This window comes from Cibotium barometz, chromosome 25, assembly GCF_041138505.1.
Source record: "Cibotium barometz isolate CiBa-2024 chromosome 25, ASM4113850v1, whole genome shotgun sequence".
Lineage (NCBI taxonomy): Eukaryota > Viridiplantae > Streptophyta > Polypodiopsida > Cyatheales > Cibotiaceae > Cibotium > Cibotium barometz.
In genome coordinates this window covers 10866573-10888034 of record NC_141070.1, presented here as the reverse complement: position 1 = coordinate 10888034, position 21462 = coordinate 10866573, and the positions used below count along the sequence as shown (strand labels likewise).

Here is a 21462-nt window from a genome sequence, read left to right as displayed (position 1 = left end):
GGTCCCAATTTGAAGCGCTTGGCATTTCTTATTCTCTTAACCATTAGCCAAGACATTTTAGGATTGCTTAACCCTAGGCGAATCTATAGCTCGGAGGAATTGCCACAAATTGACGTCTACGTCCAGAAAACGGTGCTTCTACGCTGATTGGTTTTTTGATCCATTCTCGATCCACACTTTCAATTGGCCTAATTTCTCTTAGAGGTAGTTTAGAAATGCTATAAGTTATCTACGTCTCAAATCTTGAGCCATTTCATCCATTGTGTGAGCTACAACAAGCAGAAACACAGTCGTGGATTTGTGCCATTTTAAACCTAATTTTTGGTGGTTTGAGGAGGATTTTTAATGTGCCATTTTTTCTCATCAAGGACAAGAAGCCTATGCAAAAAGCCCCATCAAATTAACTTTCCACCAGGTCAATTGAAGGCTCCAAGTTTCAACCTTGTTAATCACTATGGATTAGCACTTAATCACTATCATTAGTAGTCAAGTAGGAAAAAATTAGGCTTAATTAAAGTCAAAATTGGAAAATTAGAGTACTATTCCACTGTGGGAAACCCTCTCTTGCATCAAAATCTATCTTATCCACTTGCATTACTCAATTGGAGTGAGTTTTTATCGCCAATTGTACTGAGACTAGACACTGGCCGCGTGAATCATTATCACATGTGCAAAGACCTTCCCGACTTCTCATTGCATATTGTAAAAAGGGATAGACATTGTCGATACTATCAGTAAGATCCCCTTGTTGTACATGATGAATAAACTCATATTAGAGCAAAATAAGTTTAATGGGGATAACTTTTACACTTGGCAAATGAAAACCATGTACACATTGATGAGAAAAGGGCTATGGGATCTAATTGAGCCTAGTGAAGATAGTGATAGCACGTCAGTTAACACATTCAACAATCACAAAGCACTTGGCATAATAGCTCAGAGCTTGGGAGATGAAGTTAGACATCACATTGCATGGATAAAAGATTGCATTAAGGAGTGGGAGGAACTCAAGAAAGTCTTTGGAAGTGAAACTAAGAGCTCCAAGATTAACCTTTTAATGCAGTTTTACAGATTGGACAAAGAAGAATCTGACACAATGGCAACTAACATCAAGGCACTCAAGCAACAACTAGCGGGAATCAAGAATAAGATTGAAGACGACGATGAAGTGGTTGCAGTTCTCCTCAACAACATCGACAAAATGTCCTCTGATGTTCTTGTGTCCACACTAAAAAATGTCGAGAAAACTCTAAGTGAAGTTGAGTCTTCACTACTTGAGCGTGAATCTAAACCCAAAAACACATCAAATGTCACTTAAGGAATCAGTCACAATGCTTTGCTTGTTGGAAAAGGAAAAACTATCAGATGTAATCATTGTGGGGCAAGCTTGGTCACATCTTTATAAATTGTCATTTAAAAAATAAGCCAAAAAGAACTTGTAATGCTTGTGAAAGGATTGGGCACCTGGAAGAACATTGCTACTCCAAACAGAATCAAGAAAATAGATATATGGAAGAAGATCACTTTGTGGTAGAAAATGCAATTCAAGATGCCTTTAGCTCCAAAGCTGTCCTCTAAAATCATTGTATGTCCTATCCTTTGGCACCAATGATGTAGCCAAGGTAGAAGAAATAGCCAAAATTTGTAATCCTATTCTTAGAAGAGACCTCTAGACCTCAAAGATAGGTTGAGTCTTTATCAAGGGGGACCTCACTCTTACAGATGACCTCTAGGCCTCAAAGATAGGTCAAGTCACCATATCAAGGGGGGGTGTTGAGATTTGAGGTGACATGAGAGCCAGAGAGAATGTGATAAGAGTTGAGAATTATCCCACATTGATGTACAATCCCAAGAGTGTACCTCCTCATTTAAAAGGTGGCCATTTCAAGAATGAAATATGAAGTAAGCTCTCAAGCTTGTTTATGAGTACAAGTCTCAATCTTATAACCTAATTGTGCTTGAGGCAAGCTTAATTAGTTTAGTATTAATCATCATGTTTAAGCATAGGCATCATCCACCTTAGATTAGCTTAATTATCACCTTAATGTAAGATTAGGACTAATCACCATAATCATGCACATGGTACTCATGATTTTTAACTGAGGACTCAAAGGTAGAGAGGATTTTGGATAAAACTAGCAAGAGTTGGTTGGAGAGGGAATAGTGAAAAATGAGAGGGGAGCCCTCTATTTTTATAGTATTTTACTTAGGAACATATGTATGTAGTGGTGGGTACGTACATTTGTAGACAATTCTTAAGAACATGCATACACAAAACAATGTACACACGTTTAGAACTCTGAACATGCATGCTAATATGGTAATGTATGTGCATAGAAAGTGGAAACGTGCATGCATAGATGTGCATGTGCGTGCGTAGAAAGTGGGATATGTAGATGTGAACATGCACGTGCATCTTTCACATGGTTTTTTTGTGCCTTAGTTAATGATGTTTTGATAATGAGCAATCAAGGTGATGGGCCATACCATGGACTAGGTTCTCACCCAGCATGGCCCCCCATCCTGAGATGTACCTAGAAGGCCACTGATTAGAGAACCAATTGACAAAGACCCTCCTTCACCAGTCTCCTTTTCTTTGCTTTCTTCTTTTCTCCTTATCACTGCTTTCTTAACTTTTTTTTTTGGGGGCTTATTCTTTGACATTTTTCATTGTTTTTCTAATTGGGTTCCTCTTCATCTGGCATGGGTGAGGTACCTATTTTTGGCCCACTTAGCGAGGCTTAAAAGGTGTCAATTGTAACAGGAAAATGGGTGGTGCAAGGCCTTTGATTACATCATAGGTTACTGAGTTCAAGGTGGAAGGAATATCATGTCCTCGAGGTATGTTTGGAGACAGCCATGGGGCTTCATGAATTGGTCAAATTTTGCCTTACCCTTTACTAGGGTTACAGGTAGGGTTTTTGTGTTTTTGGCAGCCTTGTGTTACCATTGCCATCTCTCCTTTGTTCTTTTTATCGTATTTGAAGAGGTCACGTGAATCGATGGTGTGACCTTAGGGACCCAAATGCTTCTATTACCTTCATAAATACCCTACCCGTCATCTTTGGTTAGTGCATTTTTGTTGGGGTTGTCGTGTTTGATGAGTCAGCTTTGACTGTGTTGCCTTAGGTAGCCAAAGTTTTTTTTGTTCGGTATAGTATCCATGGGTTTGACTATCTCTTCTGGCATTACATAACTTGTAAGCTTGGACATTTCCCATAATTATTTTACATGAAGCACATCACGTGGTACAAAAAAATGGCTTGAAGAAGTTATCGCATGTTTTGGAGTAATGTTAGCCCAATGTGGTAATACATAGTCTTTGATTAGAGCCTATTTTGGATACCCATAAGAATCACACTGCTCATATAAGACTTGTTTCTCATAAGATGCGTAGCTCTCCTATCCACGAGTTTCCACCCTATTGGTAGATTCACCAGTACTATTGTATTGGTGAGGTCCTTAGAGGAATTGGTAAAGGTGGTAGGATTGAAGGTGGATTGAAGGTGGATATGGTAACTATGGAGCTCTATACATACCTCTTATAGTAATGGGGATTAAGTAGGCAGACACTATAGCTTGTGTAACCTATACTACCAGATGTGAAGAGTGGTTAGTGGGGCTAATGGCTACCTTGGCATGAGGAGCATCTATTGTGGTGCCAAAGTCCACTTTACTGGGTTTCCTTAATAGCACATGAGGTTCACATGGCACTGGCAACATTTGAGCATAATGTTGTACAAGCCTTAATAATGCTTCATGCTTATATACTTTTGGTGCTAAATTATGTACCAGACGATAGCTCTTGATGGAAATAGATGTGGGTGTTTAGCATAAGAAATCGGTTGGGGTAGTCCTTCAGGCTGCCCTTGCCAATGCTGGCCTAATCAGTTTAGTAGATTGTTTGACAACTTATCCATGATCATGTAACTAGGAATCATTTTGGTGGTGGACCCCTTAGCTAGAGGCTTTGGATGATACATCCCTTATCTCTATATTTGGGTGGGGATGACTTCTACATCCTTATCTTGTAGATTGTCGGTACACCGCCTCACTCTACCTTGTAGCAACACTCATCAAAGATGTGGACTCATCGAGATAGTCATGAATCCTCTTTCTCTTAAGACCAATCATGGATCGATCAATGAGCGATAAGTCATCTAGCCTTTCTCTGGGACTATGTCTAATGACTAGAGCGATAAGTTATCTAGCCTTTCTCTAGGACTACATCTAATGACTTATCAATCATCGATGATGAGTGAAAGTCACCTAGGCTTTCTTTGGGACTACATCTGATGACTTATCGAGTAATGAGTGATAAGTCATCTAGCCTTTCTCTGGGACTACATCTAATGTGGAGAGGTTTTGGACGATATATCCCTAGAGTCTTAGTTTGCATGGATGACTTCTACATTAAGATTGTCCCCACTAGGTACACTACCTCTCAGGTAACACTCATCGAAGATGTGGACCTATAGAGATGCTTGTGACGCCTCATCAAAGATGTGGACCTATAGAGATGGTTGTGAAGCCTCTTGCTCTTAAGGCCAATCATGAATTGATCGATGAGCGATAAGTCATCTAGCCTTTCTCTGGGGCCTACATCATCATCTCACTTGGAAATACTTGGCTTTAGTAATGTAGTTCCTCTTGGTCTCACCTTCCTCTTACTTGAGGTTGTAGATTTGAGTATTGGGTTTCCATTTTGCCCCATTGAGTGAGAATCCCATAATGAAAGCACATTTTAAGACCTTGTAGTTATCAAGTGGGTTTAGTGCCTTAAACCACTTGCCTACTTTGCCTTCTTCAAGGAAAAATCCAAATGAATAGATCTTGGTGGGATCGTCTATCCTCCCATGGTTTTGCAAACTTGATTAAACTTCTCTAGGTGTACTAAATGAAATCTCCAATTTCATCCTTCTCTACCTTAACCTTGACTGTATTGAGCTTGTCTCTAGTGGTTTGGTAGATTTTGGCTTGATTTGGAGCTTATGGTCTCCTTGTCATCTTTAGTGGTCACTATCTTGGCCTAAAGGATGCGTTTGTTTAGGTTAGCATTCCATTGGAGTAGGTCTCATGTCAATCCATGGCCTGAACATAGCAAAGCCAATGAATCTCATGTCATTTCATTGGCCTGAGCATAGCAAAGCCAATTAAGATCTATCTGTCAAACCCTTAGTCAAACCCTTAGGTGTCATTTCATTGGCCTGAACATAGCAAAGCCAATTAAGATCTATCTTAGTCAAACCCTTAGGTGGCTTAAACTTTATATCTTGTAAATGCCTAAGGGCATCTTGTTCTCATTGACAAGCTTGACCACAAGGCTCATGCCTATTATTGGTGGGGTTTTGGAGGTCTCCTAACAATCCTTGTTGATTATGTTGACACCTTCACCACCATCCAAGATCATAGAGATTATCATTCCTATGTATATGATAGGTAACATGACACTCTCAAGAAAACCTTAGAAAGTGCACTAATCCTAAGGTCTCCCAACTGGGATATTATTTTTTATGTGCATATAGATGGCTCGGCTTTTGTAATTGGCTGCATTTTAGCTCAACCAAGAGGAGCATAACTTGGATTTTCCTGATAGCTTTGCTAGCTGTTAGTTTAATGATGTTGAACAAAACTACACCACAATAGAAAGTGGACTCTTAATGGTCTATATTGTATAGACGTATTGCCATTATGTACAAACAAATTTGTATTTTTTATAGACCATTAGGCATTAGTCAATAAGCCATGTGCTACAGGAAGGGGGAAGGATAACTTGATGGATTATGATTCTTCTAGAGTTTGATTTCATGGTGTGACTATAAGATTCCTCCCCAGCCTCTCAAGATGTCCAGTATCTTCCCCTGTAATCAAATCCCTCTTCAGATATATAAAAGATTTTGTTTCCACCTATTTTGGCTTAGAGAGAGAAAATGTTCTAGAGAGAGGTTATTCAGATTTTAGATATTGTTGGATGGAAAAATATCTTTTCTTATTAAAATAAATTCTCCCGAAAGAGAAGTTCAAAAAGATATTCAGAAGGTGCATTAGAAATTAATTATAATCTGTTCAAAAGGCCTTTGAAAATTTTAAATTAAGGTTTTGAGGGGCCAATCAGATTCATCCAAATGTGTGGAGGAGATAAATAGAAGAAAATCCGCCCAAAAATGAGTAAATACTCACATAAGATGAAGAGTGGACTAAGGATCGAAGGAAATACTAAAAAAATAAATTTTTGACACCTCAGAGTGGGGATTCCCCCTCATGAAGGAGGCGCCTATTTCACGTGTGGTGGAGTTTTAAATTCCCAAAAATTGAGATATTTCATCTCTCCTCTCTTCTAATTCAAGTCTAGTTCCAAAAAGTAAGCTAAACTGACCCAAAAATGAGCTTAAAGTGGATCTTCACTCAGAAGGATCTCAACATGGGCCAAAGATGGTGGATGTAGATCCTGCAAGAATTTGATTTTGAAATCAAGTACCGCCCAGGCAAAGAAAATGTGGTAGCAGATGCCCTTAGCAGAAAAGCTTCCCTGCTTGCAATTACTGTAGTGTCAAATCCTTTGATTATTGAAGCAAGTGAGAAGATCATGCAGGATAGATTCTTTGGCCCTATTGCTACCCTACTTATGCAGGAAAGCAACTCCACAGGAGTTGAATCGAGTTTAAGGGTACAGCCTGGATGATGGAATTATGTATTATAATCGCAGACTATGCATTCCCAAATGATGGGGGAACTAAGGGTCAAATTCTGAATGAATCCCATGATAGCCTTATTGCAGGACATCCAGGTTTCATCAAAACCTACAGGTCTGTGAAGAAAAGCTTCTTTTGGCTTGGTCTAAAAAAGGATGTGCTTAATCATGTACGTCAATGTCTGACCTGTGTCAGAAAGTCAAGGCCAAGAGAGTAAAAATGCCTGGGAAGTTATATCCATTAGACATCCCCCAGATGAAGTGGGAATGCATCAGTATGGATTTTATTACTGGATTACCCTCAGTGCAATCAGGTTACAACTCCATCTTCGTGGTAGTTGTTGATAGACTAACCAAAGTTGCCCATCTGATTCCAGTAAAAGAAATTTACACTGCAATGGATGTGGCCAGAGTGTTTCTCAAAGAAATCTTCAGATTGGATGGCCTACCTAGAAGAATAGTAAGTGATCGAGATCCCAAATTCAGGTCAAGATTCTGGACTGCATTTTTTGAAGCAGTAGGAACTTTCTTGGATCTCAGCACAGCTTACCACCCTGAGACTGATGGTCAAACTGAAAGGGTGAACCAAGTAATCAAAGATATACTTCGGTCATGCTGTGGGGCAGGGAACCCAAGAAGTGGCTAAGCTATCTGCACCTAGTCGAGTTCGCCTACAATGCTTCTTATCATAGAAGTATTGGGATGAGCCCTTTTAAAGCTTTGTATATAGACAAGATTGCTTAACTCCATTAACTTGGTCCGACCCATTGATTAGGGTTAAGATGTCCAGACAAATGCTTGATGACATGGAGTAACAGATGCAGTCAATTCGTAAAGATATAAAAGCTGCCCACCAGGATAGATAGAAGCAGTATGTAGATAAGAAGAGGTTAGGCAAAAAATTCAAAGAAGCAGATATGGTCTTCATTTGAGTACGCCCCAAAAGAAGTTCTCTATCTCTTGGGAAGTACAAGAAGTTATCCCCTAGATATTGTAGACCATATCTGATTACAAAGAAAGTAGGTGACTTAGCCTACGAGCTTCTTCTACCTCCTCATTTCAAAGTACATAATGTATTTCATGTCAGCCTTCTTAGATGAAATCTTAACTTCTTTAATCCAAGGGCAAATGGAACTCCAACCTGAAGAAATCCTTGATGTTCGAGAAAAGATTCTCAGGAATAGAATTCTGAGAGAATTATTGGTCAAATGGAAGTTCTATCCTTTTGAAGATGCCACCTTGGAGAAAGAAGCCAAACTGTTACGAGATTACCTCCACTTTGTTAGATGAGGACATCTCGCATTTTTCAAGTGGGAGAGAATGTAAGATTCCTCCCCAGCCTCTCAAGATGTCCAGTATCTTCCCCTGTAATCAAATCCCTCTTCAGATATATAAAAGATCTTGTTTTTACCTATTTTGGCTTAGAGAGAGAAAATATTCTAGAGAGAGGTTATTCAGATTTTAGATATTTTTGGATGGAAAAATATCTCCTCTTATTAAAATAAATTCCCAGAAGTTCAAAAAGATTTTCAGAAGGTGCATTAGAAATTGATTATAATCTGTTCAAAAGGCCTTATCCAAGGGGTCCAGATTTTTTGAAAATTTTAAATTAAGGTTTTGAGGGGCCAATCAGATTCATCCAAATGTGTGGAGGAGATAAATAGAAGAAAATCCGCCCAAAAATGAGTAAATACTCACATAAGATCAAGAGTGGACTAAGGACCAAAGGAAATACTAAAAAAATGAAATTTTGACACCTCAGTGGGGATTCCCCCTCATGAAGGAGGCGCCTATTTCACATGTGTGGTGGAGTTTTAAACTCCCAAAAATTGAGATATTTCATTTCTCCTCTCTCCTAATTCAAGTCTAGTTCCAAAAAGTAAGCCAAACTGACCTAAAACTGGTCAAAAAATGACCAAAATGATTTGGAAAATCTAGAATCAGTTTGCTTGTTTAGAAGCTCACTTTTTCCTATAAATAGAAGCCTCCCCCTTTGTTGAAGCCTCCCCCTTTGTTGAAGCTTAATGGTGTTGTATGCACTGTTACTCTACTCTCCCCAGAGCCAAAAACTGTGAATTTATTAATAATTCATTAGTTTTTGACCATTCCCTCTTCTAAAGAATTGGTGGCCACTCTTATTGCAAATAAGAGTAGATCTCTCAAACCATCAAGCCAAAGGAAAACTCCTAGAAATTCATGTAAGTTAGAAATCATACTTTTTCTTTATTCTTTTAATGGTTTTCTAATTTTTGTTATCTTTAAAATGATAAATTGATGCTATGCCTTGTTGGAAAGGCTTTCCCCCTCACTCATTCTTAAAATCAGCCTTTCTTTATCCTAGATAAGTAATCTAATTGTTGGAATTAAACTTTTCATATTGTTTCTCTTTTAAAAGTGGAATTTGATTAGTTTAGAATGCTTCGAACCATTTGGGGATAATTTTTAAGTAATTTAAGGTTAGGAAAAATTGAAAAATGGTCAGCCATACAAAGGAGGTTGTGGCAAAATTTTCTAAAATTTTGTGAAATAAGTTTTATCTTTTATTATTCAAAAAGAGTAATCCCCATCCTTTAAGTATTCTAAAAGTGTCATTTTAGGCATAGAAAAATGCATAGTAGAAATATTTTATTATAAAAGTGTTATTTCCATTAAATTTAAATTCTATGCATAGAAAGATGCATATTGATTATTATTTTTATTATAAAAGAGTGTTTCTCATTAGATTTAAATTCTATGCATAGAAAGATGCATATTGATTATTTTTTATTATTATAAAAGAGTGATTTTCATTAGATTTAAATTCTATGCATAGAAAGATGCATATTGATTATTTTTTTATTATGAAAGAGTGATTTTCATTAGATTTAAATTCTATGCATAGAAAGATGCATATTGATTATTTTTTTATTATAAAAGAGTGATTTTCATTAGATTTAAATTCTATATATAAAAAAAAATATTGGATAATTTTTTATTATTATAAAAGTGTTACTTTCATCAATATTGATTTTTATGCATAAAATGATGCATAAAAGAATTTTTTAATTATAAAAGTGTTACTTTCATCAATATTAATTTTTATGCATAAATAGATGCATATTTTTTTTTAAATTATAAAAGTGTTACTTTCATCAATATTGATTTTTATGCATAAAATGATGCATAAAAGATTTTTTAATTATAAAAGTGTTACTTTCATCAATATTGATTTTTATGCATAAAATGACGCATAAAAGAATTTTTTTAATTATAAAAGTGTTACTTTCATCAATATTGATTTTTATGCATAATTTTTTTTTAAAATTGCAAAAGTGTTGCTTTCACCTATATTGATTTTTATGCATAAAAGTGTTACTTTTATCAAAATTGATTTTTTAATGCATAAATAGATGCATAAAAGGACTTTTCTTTTATATAAAAGTGTTATTTCCATAGAAGTTGGATTTTATGCATAAATAGATGCATACAGAATTTTTATATCAAAATAAGAGTTCTCTTTAATCCTATGTTTAAATCCCATGAATATTGGAAAATAAATATGTAAATACCCAGTGAAGGAAAATTATACCGTTTCATATTCTCTAGGATGGTAATGAGAAAGTTCAGAAAAACTATCGAAGTTGGAATTTTAGATAAATGATTAATTTATTCCTCATAGGAATTCGTGACTAGTTTTGAATTCAGTTAAGCAAAATACTTAATGAATGAATGACTAGTTTTGAATTCAGTTAAGCAAAATACTTAATGAATGAAATTCAGTAAAGTAGTAATTGAAATATTACCCTTCGAGAAAGATAGTTCAGGGAGAACCTTTCCAAACTCAAACCCTGAATAATCAGACTATGAACAAGACGTAACTCCTTCTTCAATTTCAAGAAAAGACGATGTGACCAGTTCAGTAATCTACACTTAAATCACCCACCGAATCTGAAACTAAGTTGGGACCTTTGATTTTGATCTGAGGATCAAGAATTCGGAATTCGAGGAATTCTGCTTGGGAATCCAGACCAGTGATCTAGAAGTCTTGGGATATGGAATTAAGATATACTCATTGTATTCAAAAGAAAATCAAAACTGAAAACTTGCATAGAAACGCTGTTTTCTTAAAGGACTGTCTTACGCCAGAATGTTGGGGAGGGAGCATTTGGTATATGTGTTTTCCAAGGGAAGTTCAGTTGCAACAGCTGGCGGGGAGTGTTCAAAGCACGGCTCACGCGGCAAAAACCTACCCAGGTCTTGACCAGCCTAGGTATGGTGTAAAATGGTTTGCTTCCGGTACGATGGGCGAGGGCCGACGAAGCGGTCCTGGAGTGAAGTGCCAGGACACCTAAGGCGGCGGATCCTGGAGGGTTCTGACCAGGCGATGCACGGGCTCGCGGTGCTTAGGACACCCATGCGTATGTCGTGGAAGATATATATATGTATGATGACGAGAAACTTATTGTAATCTGTTACTGGATCTCGTTGTTGACCTGCTGGTCTTAACGGAGAGTCCATAGTGATACTGTTTTTGTGAGAAATAAGGATTGAATGGAAATTTTGAGTTATGACATCTGTAATCAATAATTGTTTATCAATGGATTGTTTTATAAATTAAAGTTTAAAGAGGAGTGTGTGCGTATCTGTATTCTAAAAAAGCAAAATTTAAGAAAGGCATTCAATTATGGGTGGGTGAGTACTTGTCTGGTTCTACCAATTCCAGTGGGCGGTGGCTAACCCATGGGCCGGATGGGGTTAGGCTGGAATCAGTAGAGTTTTGATAATAAAATTGATCAATAGGAATACACTTAGAACTCGAATAGTTAAATAATAACCTGAAGACTTCTCAAATGAATAGATCAACGGCTGTGCCTGATTTAATTATTAGGAAAAAAGCATTGATTTCTTCAAGTTAAGTCTGTAATAGTTTCCCTTCTATCTGGTTTATTCAAATGAAGGTTAGTTCAGTATCTTGATCTCATTAGAAAAATTCGTTAAGAAATTCAAAATGGTGGAATCGTCCCCGTTTTTCGGGCATGGGAAATTTTCCCGGTTTCGATTTTCGGAATGACCACCAGCTTAGTCTCGTGCCCAGACATTCGAGGGCGAGGCCCCAAGTGGGAAACCCTGCCCCGTGCAAGAGGGAGCTGCCAGCAATCAGGAATCCACCGCTGCGCGGAGGGGGCAGTGGGATCTCACAGTGTGACTGTGCAAAAAGGCTTGTGGCATGTGCATGCAGATCAATTGTCGTGCATCTCCAATGAAGAAACATCAGTCTGGGGGGCAATTATACAAGCTAGGCGGCCAAGATAGGATCATAAGGTGCTATCCTCAATAGTTTGAATATGTCAATGTCCTTGAGTAAGCCCACTTTGGCATTGCTGGGGGGGCATTTCTTTGACAGACACCACCACCACCAAAAAAGTTTCTATTAACAAGCTTGTGGTGGCCCACTTTGTTCAGAGATACAACTAAATTTATAAAATGTTGTGATGAATGTCAACAATTTATTGGGGTTCACAACTGTGATAAAATGCCCATGTACCCTGTAGTGTCTCTACAAAAATTTGAGAAATGGGGCATTGACTTTATTGGGCTGTCTAGCAGCTCAAGGAACTCAAGCACGATTTATCATTCTACCATAAATTTACTATAACAAATGAGTTTGAGGCCCATGTTACCACAAAGGTTGATGCCAAAGCAATAGCCAAATTCCTTTACGAAAATATAATTACTATATTTGGTTGCCCATTTGAACTAGTAAAGCGATAGACGGATCCACTTCATTAATGATCTAATCAAGTTTCTACTGAAATTCGTGGTAGTGCATTGAAAATCCTTACCCTAGTATTTCGAAGGCAATGGCCAGGCTAAGAGTACCAATAAGATTATCTATGCTATCTTGACCAAGATAGTGATGAAAACATAAATTACTAGTTCCGCTTTGGGTTTACAAAACAGTCTATACGGTAGCCATATACATGACACCTTTCAACTTAACATACGAAACAAACTCTACCATGCCAATGAAATTCTTAATACTAAGCCTAAGAATTACCATCAACGAAAGGTTGATAGTAGGAAATGTACTGATCGACTAATTGTTTGAACTTGAATGCTTAGATGAAGCTAGACTACACACCGTCTACAGGATGATAGTCAAAAAGTTGAGGCGCAAGGAATGGTTCGATGAAAAGCTTAAAGACAAAGATATCAAAGTTGAAGACATGGTTTGATGAAAAGCTCAAAGATAATGATATCACAGTCAAAGACATGGTTCTCATGTACAACACAAAAATCTAAAAGCATAAAGTAAAGTATAAAGGGATGGGACCATTCCTTATGTACAAACTCACCCTGCAAGGATCAACATGCATCCAAACTCTTAGTAGTGTGGAAATGCAAGGATTCTTCAACATTAGAAAAAATAGATACTAATATGCCCCTTTAAGTGTGAATGCCTAAAGGCCATTCATTAGAAGAAAGAGGTGAAAATAAAAAACCCATACTAAAACATGAAGCCCAATGAGAAGCTAAGGCTAGACAAGAAAGTTTGCGCAACCGCCTCATTTCTGTTAACATGGCCTAGGTCATTGCCCTAGAAGAGAAGAGAGGGATTGGGAGGTGAAGCCCACCAGCCTCTAGCTAGGCATGACCACAAGAAGTGGCCTAGAACACAAGTTTGCACTCGTTAACATGAGCTAGCCATAACCTAATGTCCCATGCAACTTGGTGTGCATTGCAAACAACTGTTTGACACCCACAAATGTGAGAGTTAAAGTAGTATCCATGGCACAATCGATGCTAGATAGAGTGGGAGGTGCAAACTACTACCTTGTAACTTGTTTGCTTAGACAGGTAATTGTCCTAATGATTGATGAGGAGCCCATTTCTTGTCAAAGTTAAACAAGAGAAAACCATTCAAGATGTCTCCAACCCATTGAACATCCAAAAATTTTCCACACTCTAGCCATGTCGCTTAAAAAGAGGCCCATTCTATACTTGACCCCGTAGGGGTAAGTCCATTAAAAGCCTCGCCTAAGTAGGATCCACCTGTACCATCGAGTATCTCTCTCACATAAGTGGCCTCTCCAAGAACTATCACAACTAACACTACTACTAACATTTCTAACCTTATAGAATTAGGATTGTCGGTGTCAACCATCCATTCCCAACAACCCTAATGTTTCCATGATAAGGGCGATACGTGGTTGGTACAAAAGTAACACAAGTAACACTAGTACTACTAACATTTCTAACCTTGTAGAATTAGGACTGTCGGTGTCAACCATCCATTCCCAACAACCCTAATGTTTCCATGATAAGGGCGATAAGTGGTTGGTACGAAAGTAATGCTCCAAGCATAAGGTTACTATGAAGGGAAAAAGAAAATCTAGGTACCCAAGAGGAAGATCCAACATAGACCAATAAAAGCCATTCCACCGACTAGACCACATAGCAAAACATTGAACCCCAACCTCAAACCAAAAACATGGTTCGTCAACTCGGAGTGATTGGAAAGTGAATGATTGGGTTGATGCATGTTCTCTCCTTCTTCCTCCCTTTCTCTTCCCTTCCCCCTCATTCTCTCACTCATCATGGTATTGAAGTAGAGGAGGTTGAGATTTTCGTCTCTCTCTCTCTCTACGATTGTAAGCTCCTTCGTAAATGACAAAAAAGCAGGTAACGTTGAGGACCCTAGCTCTCCCACAAGAGAGGGATACTTTACCAAGAGTTGGCTAGTGGTGCAAATCGGTAAGACCCTTGCATTCTTCCTCTCCTTCTCTCTATCTTGCAAGGCTGAAGTGTTCTCAAAATGGTGAATATGGTGTATGATATTGAACACAAGAAAGCCAATCTTGCATGGGACTATGGTCATGGCTTAGGGCCATGTATGGGGGCCAAGGAGAGTTGATTTATAAGTCATGAGCACCTTCAATGTGGTGCATGATATTGCGCACAAGAAGGCAGGTTACACACATGGGCTATGTGGTGCATACATGCGGGCCTACATGGTGCATAAAGCCATTGTTCAATGGCCACTGCTTAGGGCCATGCATGGGGCCACCTTTTTGGGCACCTTGAATGTGGTGGGTGATATCATACACAACAAAGTAGGTCACACATGGGCTATGTGGTACATATACGATGGGGGTCTACATGGTGCATAAAGTAGTAGTAGAACTAGATAACTAGACTAACCAATTAAGTAGCATTAACCAAACTATAATTAAGTAGCAATAACAAGAATATAATTAAGTAGCACTAATAGGACTAATTTGCACTTAATATGCTACTATTGGTGTTGAAATAGCAAGTGATGTTGGGTAGATGTTAGGAGTGTAAGGGAGTGTTATGTGACCTTGAATCAATTGTATGAGTTGCATAAGTCATAGAATATTTTTCAAAGGCTCAAAGGGAGCCCAAATATGATGGAACGTCATGTCCATGTGGAGGCCAAAAGTAGGAGCCTAGAAGAAGGTGGGAAAGAGGCCAAGTGGGTGCTCACCAAGAGAGTTGGTGCTCAAATCTAGGAAAGAATAGTGGCAACCCATTCAAGATTATGGGCCACACTTAGTGGCTAATGGAGATGTATTCAAGCCTATAAAAGGTCATCTATTTAATGGATTATCATATGAGCTTTTTGCTAAATCTTTTACCTTTGTCATTATGCTCTACTTTTATCACTAGTTTTGTCATTAGTCCTAATCTCTTTCCTACATTTCTACTATGTCAAGATGTTGATTCTAATCCATTTCTACAAACCTAAACATGAAATTCAAGTTGATGCTAATCCATTCTATATACCCTAATCCTTCTACTATGTCAAGATGTTGATTCTAATCCGTTTCTACACACCCTAATCCTTTCTAGACATGAAATTCAAGTTGGTATCAAATCCACTCATTATCTCTTGACTAAATATGCATCCTACTTAACAAAATCATTAGCTTCACTAATTAGCTACTAAGCTATTTTCCCCTATTTTCCCAAGCTCCAAAATCATCAAGAATCAAAAGTTCTTGGCTCATCTATTGAAAGAAGGCACTATTTGGATTATATTTTTCAATTCAAGAAGCTACAAGACATTAAAGGGGGATAAGTGTGATCAACCCACAGCTTCAAAAAGGCTCTAGCATAGGCAGGGTGCGTCTATTTAGCGAGCCAAGAGCAGTGAGCACTGAGCAGTGAGTAGAAATAAAGTCCTTGTGAAAGTGAGCAAGTAGGGGCATGGTATGATGTTAAGCGAGCATGTAATGTTAAAGAGAAGAGTGAAACCATAGTGCAACTCTATAATGAATAGAACAAAGAAGACTAAAAAAGTTTAAAAATGACTATTGCCAATAAAGCATTTTCAAATGAATGGTGCGGATATAAAAAATCACTACAAAACTCATACTACTTGGCTCGCTAAAAAGACATTGAATTGGTCATTGAGCTACTAATAGAAACAAACTATTGTTGCAACCACATGGAAACCACAGCGACCAGAGAGCATATAAATCAAGCCATTAAGATGCACACCAATTTTAATAGCCATACCACTGACACAACAATATAATACTCTTTAGAAACCATAACCATAGGATTTAAAAATTTTATAATCCAAATAAAAATTGTCCAACAATCAGCTACATGCTATTGTAAAAAACATTCAGAAGCATAACATCCATCAAAACATTACTTCCATAGTCCCAAAAAAATGATTGTCTCAATTAAAAAAAAGACTATCTCTAATGGCATTTTGATGTAGACATGTGATCCTCATAACTGCAAGAGACACAAAGAAAAGAAAATAAGCTTTATCAATACAAAATTATTCTCTACTAACATATTTATCTTTTCAACATGCATACCTTTGCTGAGTATGGTTCTAACAGGTGATCATAGATCCGCTCATCCTTGTCTAACATTATGACATTGCGATCCATAAATGCTGCCACTAGCCCAAGAGTTCCAGTGCCAGTAAACAAATCCAAAATCGTGTCCCCAGGACGACTGAAGATGGAGACGATGTATTTGCTAAGCCGCTGACCTCTCTGACAACCGCCCCGCCATGGTCTACCCTTTCTCTTCACCAGATCCTCCGATGGCACTCTTGAAAACGCACACAAACCATTAACCATATGCCATAAAGATCACCGAAAATCATTTTAAATTCTATCTTGATTTGAATGCATATACATACATGTCAAAGATAAGATCTTGCCCTACATCAAGATCATCACCTAGTGCCAAATCCCTTAGTTGATCCCCATGCATCACAAAGCTTGTAGCAGGAGATGTTGAGCGAACAAAAACAGCCAATATTAGACAAGTGACCTACAAGCAAAGACACATTGGTTGTTCATGCATTTTCACCTTAAATGGGACAAAGAAGATTTGCACAAATGACAGCCCCAAAGAGAACAACACCAATACCTGGGTAGTAATCATTTGCCCCATCTTCTTCCCAATAGGTGGAGTACACCTCACAACCTGTCTATGATAAATGCCAAACCCAACGCTCTGTGCAACCTGCTCAATGGTCACTCCTTCTTCCATAGTGTAAAGGCATGTAAAGAAGCCTCGATCCAAGAGACAAGAATCAACAACTTTAAAAGTAGAGTCGTACATGCCATCCCCAATCTTATTCCAATATGGAACCTTGTTTGCAACACAACCTCCAATGATGATATTTGAGGGGAAGTCTGCAAATATCAACTCCACACAGTAATCGGACCCTCTACTCTTGACATTCCCTACTGTGCAAATAACATTCATGGCATCACGCACTTGCTTTCCCAATGAGGATGCATCCTCCATGTTCACAAAAGTAGCTGCAAGGTCCTCAATACTGACATTGAAGGCATAAATGGTTCCTATAGACAGGTTTTTGACATTTAACACACATAGTCTTAAGTCAAAACAATCGGATCACGATAGAGATGAGGTAGGAAGCTCACATACCTGGAGCTTGCAATGTCTTGGTTATGATGTCAGTTGGTTGTATCCCACCTGTACTATTATTGGATGTCTGTTGTTGACTCTGCTCCTTATTTGCTTCCATTGCTCGATTCACCTCCAATGCACGATTCACTATTTCCCTTCCTAAATTCACTGGCAATGACTTACGAAAAGAAGCCGATGCAATCGATGTTGCATGTGATGTGGATGTGGCCTCATTATGATCAATTTGCTGGCTACGAAGCTCCAATATAGACTTATGTTGGCGATACAGATCAAGCTCCTCCTCAGGCACATGGTTTCTTTCAAGGTCCAACCACCACGGGCAGAAACGAGACTCTATGCTTGACATGGCCTGTTCAATGACAAACATGGGTAAACACAACTCACCCTCAATATGAACATGTTTCTCAATCATGGATTCAAAATGACAAATTCAATCACTTACTCTTCCAAGCTTCAAATCGGCATACATATAAGATTGATTGTCAACACAAAGCCACACACTAGCGAGAGGGGGTAAAATATCCAATTGGTGCTCCTCAATTTCAGAAAGCAACCATCTGCAAGCCAAAGCCCAAATGATAAAACAACACACAGAAAGAAGCATGCATGTTTTTTAACAAGGAATATCTGGGTTATGTTGTAGGAAAACCTATAAACGACTCACCGTGCAGCACTTTGTAGGCCTGGTTGATGGTCAATATCATGGCTAAATTTTATGCCTCCTTCGTGCACTTTGAAAGCCCTTTTGAAGTACTTTCTTCTGCATAGAACAACAAAAGAGGTGAATCGGCTCTCACCTGGCAACCTGACTCGATCGGCATTTTTAATATCATTTTGGATTCTCAAACCCAGCTCCGTGATCTGAAGCCAGTAGGAGTACATGTGCAGCCATTCCCTAACCTTTGTCTTATCATTTGGCATACCCTCAAGTGATCGCACTGCAGCCTGAGAGTTGTCCAATAGCTTGACAATGTGAGCCTTATCTGTGTCTCTGATGCAAGCAGAACCTATCATATTGAGCTTTTCCTCTGTGGCCACATGATTGGTTGACGCGTGCCATGGGAGGGAGAGCACTGCACACCAAAAGGCCTCACCATTGGAGGGATCAGCAATCCTTGCATATTTTGATGTTTTTCCTCTGTAGAGAACTTCTACCTTTCGAGTCACATTCTCCCTAGCAGACTCGGCAAGTGGTCCATTTGATGCCTCATCAATTTTTTGCTCCATCTCGTCCTTGAACAAGAGCCAAGTCATAATCTGGATTGGCAAATGAAGCCAACTAGGCCTTCCTCTGGCAGATGCACTCTGCATCTCTCTCTCAACCCACAGCTTGTCCTCATTGTCCAAATGTGCCATGAGAGTTGTTAGGTCGGACTCTCCCAATCTTCTTAGTTGAAATAGACGATCACCAAATGTGGTTGGCACAAATGCATAATCATGCGTCCTACAAAACAAAGAAAAAATATGTTAATATTCTTGAGTACAAACAACTTACTTGACATAGAAGGAGACTCTGATAACAAATTAACTTACTTGTTCAACCTGGACAATGAAAACAAAAGCTCACCCACATCCCTCCGCTCGAACACATAAAATTTATAGAGAACAGAACAATGCATGGACAAATCCCCTTGAAACCCTGTAATAAAACACAAAATTAGGAAGGACAAAGAAGCATAAGAAACTATAACATCCCAATGAGAACTCACCTGTAGAAATGCAGTCCATCCAAGCATTGTGTCGATTATTACCATCAAGAATATGCACCATTTTTCGGCTCAAGTACGGACCCCAATCAGGGTCAAGTGCAAGAGTTTCCTCAAACTGTTGATTCACAGTCCTCCAATGCTCATCCCAAGATTCCTCCCTCTCTTGTGTCAATGGTGTCTCCTCCCCTTCCAAGTCCATAATTGATACTGTGAAAGCTCCCATGCTCTCAATGTACCCACCTAGTTTTTTGAAGCTTCGAGTAAGAGACTTATCTATTGAGGGAGAAACCTTTCGGATTGCCTCCGTCTGGATCATCCTACAGAGAGGAACACGTGGAGGTGGAGACCTAAATTTGACTCCTATCCTATCTAAAAAGGCTTGTGGAGTAGATGTCTCAAGAATCTTCCCAAAAATATCAACCTTATTTTTTTTCTGCTTGCTTCCTTCACAGTTTGGGTTGTGACAACTGTTTCTTCTTGATCCTCTAGTGGATGTGTGTTCTCTTCCCCCTCTATCTCTCTCCCAGTATCCTCAGTATTCTCACCTTCATCCTCATTATCACCACCTTGAGTATTCTCACCCTCATTTTGATCACCTTTATTTTCCTCAATTGCCCCCACTACATTTTGTCCATCCTCCTCATTTCTTTCATCACTATGTAGATGCTGCCTATCCATATCCACCTCCAGGTTAGTGTCATCTATGATATGTACCGCATGCTCCGTAGTAGGGTTTGAGGAGGCGGCTTGCTCCAAAGTGCTGGAAAAATCAGCTTGCCTCCTTGTGTGTCTCGATGAGCTCTCACCTGGGCCAACCTGCACACTCTTTTTCCGCTTAGCAAGAGGTAACTCATCCATTTTTGCACAACAAGAACCTTTCAAGCAAGATGCTCTAGTGAAATGACTCGAACTCATTTGAAAACCAGATAGCCATGCAAAAATACAAGAACAAATCTTCAAATAGTATTCTACTCGTATTGTATAATTAATTGATTATTTTAACAGCAAATTCAGTAATACGACACAAACTTAAAGAAAAGGTGGCACATTCACTAAAGAGATTAAATTCAGTACTGCAACACAATCATCAAACAAAGGTAGCACATTCACTATCCAACAAAACGGCCAACTCATTAACGAACAGAATATCTCTGAGATTATCATATGGAGTGCTTTGGCCCAAATTCCAAGGCATTCAAAGCCGTATTGAATATTTTAAAAAAATATTCATTGGAAAATATTTACGGAGCCCTTTTCAGGTGTTCAATTCAAGGCATTCAAATTTATTGGAAAATATATAAAGATTCGATAGCCCAAATCTGAAGGCATTCAATATTGAGTACTAATAAACTTTAGAAGTGATATTTCGCAATCCAACACTTTTTTAAGGACAAACTTTTTTCTTTTTGTGCTATTGTTCTTTAGATGCACATGTTTGCTGGTCTCCTCTCTCGTCTGTGTGAGCCGTTTCTCAACCAAGAAGACATCAAATGTGAGTTTTTTGAGCTTCTTGTATACTCAGAGTCTGCATAATATAGACAGTAGTAAGAGAGACAGTCTATGCAATGTGTTTGAGACAGCACCATATAGATAGCATGTTCTTACACTACTCTCTCCAAATTTCTGCTGCCGGGGGGATCCAAGGGGGGCCGGATTGAAACGAACTCAAAATCGTGATGATTTTTTCAATGCTCAGCAGCAAAACATCCTATTATTTTGTGCGCTGAGCGCACAAATTAATTCAAGAAAAATAGCATGAAGTAACGCCGCACATCTCATACTGTGTGTGGAGTGTGGCGGCAGCAAAACATCCTATTATTTTGTGCGCTGAGCGCACAAATTCATTCAAGAAAAATAGCAAGAAGTAACGCCGCACATCTCATACTACTGTGTGTGGAGTGTGGCGGCAGCAAAACATCCTATTATTTTGTGCGCTGAGCGCACAAATTCATTCAGGCAAAATAGCACAAATTCATGGATGATGATACCTTTCTGTGTCTCTTTGTTGGGGAGAAAGATTGGAGTGGGGAGAGGGCCCTGCGCATGAGATCAGCGTTTCTTTGCTGGACGTATGATGCTTCATGATCGCTTCTCTGCGTGTGTGTTCGAGGGAAGATGCTTCTGTGCAGA

General features: G+C 38.6%; 1 protein-coding gene across 1 annotated transcript; it reads right to left on the bottom strand.

Moving 5' to 3' along the window:
• Window positions 1-18283: 18283 nt before the first annotated feature.
• On the bottom strand, window positions 18284-19197 carry LOC147624242 (uncharacterized). The gene is made up of 2 exons (XM_086820040.1): window positions 19157-19197; window positions 18284-19067 (listed from the first exon to the last, which is right to left on the bottom strand). Exon 2 carries the CDS (start codon window positions 18977-18979, stop codon window positions 18284-18286), a length of 696 nt encoding a protein of 231 aa, XP_086676166.1. The 5' UTR covers window positions 18980-19067; window positions 19157-19197.
• Between the last annotated feature and the right edge of the window lie 2265 nt (window positions 19198-21462).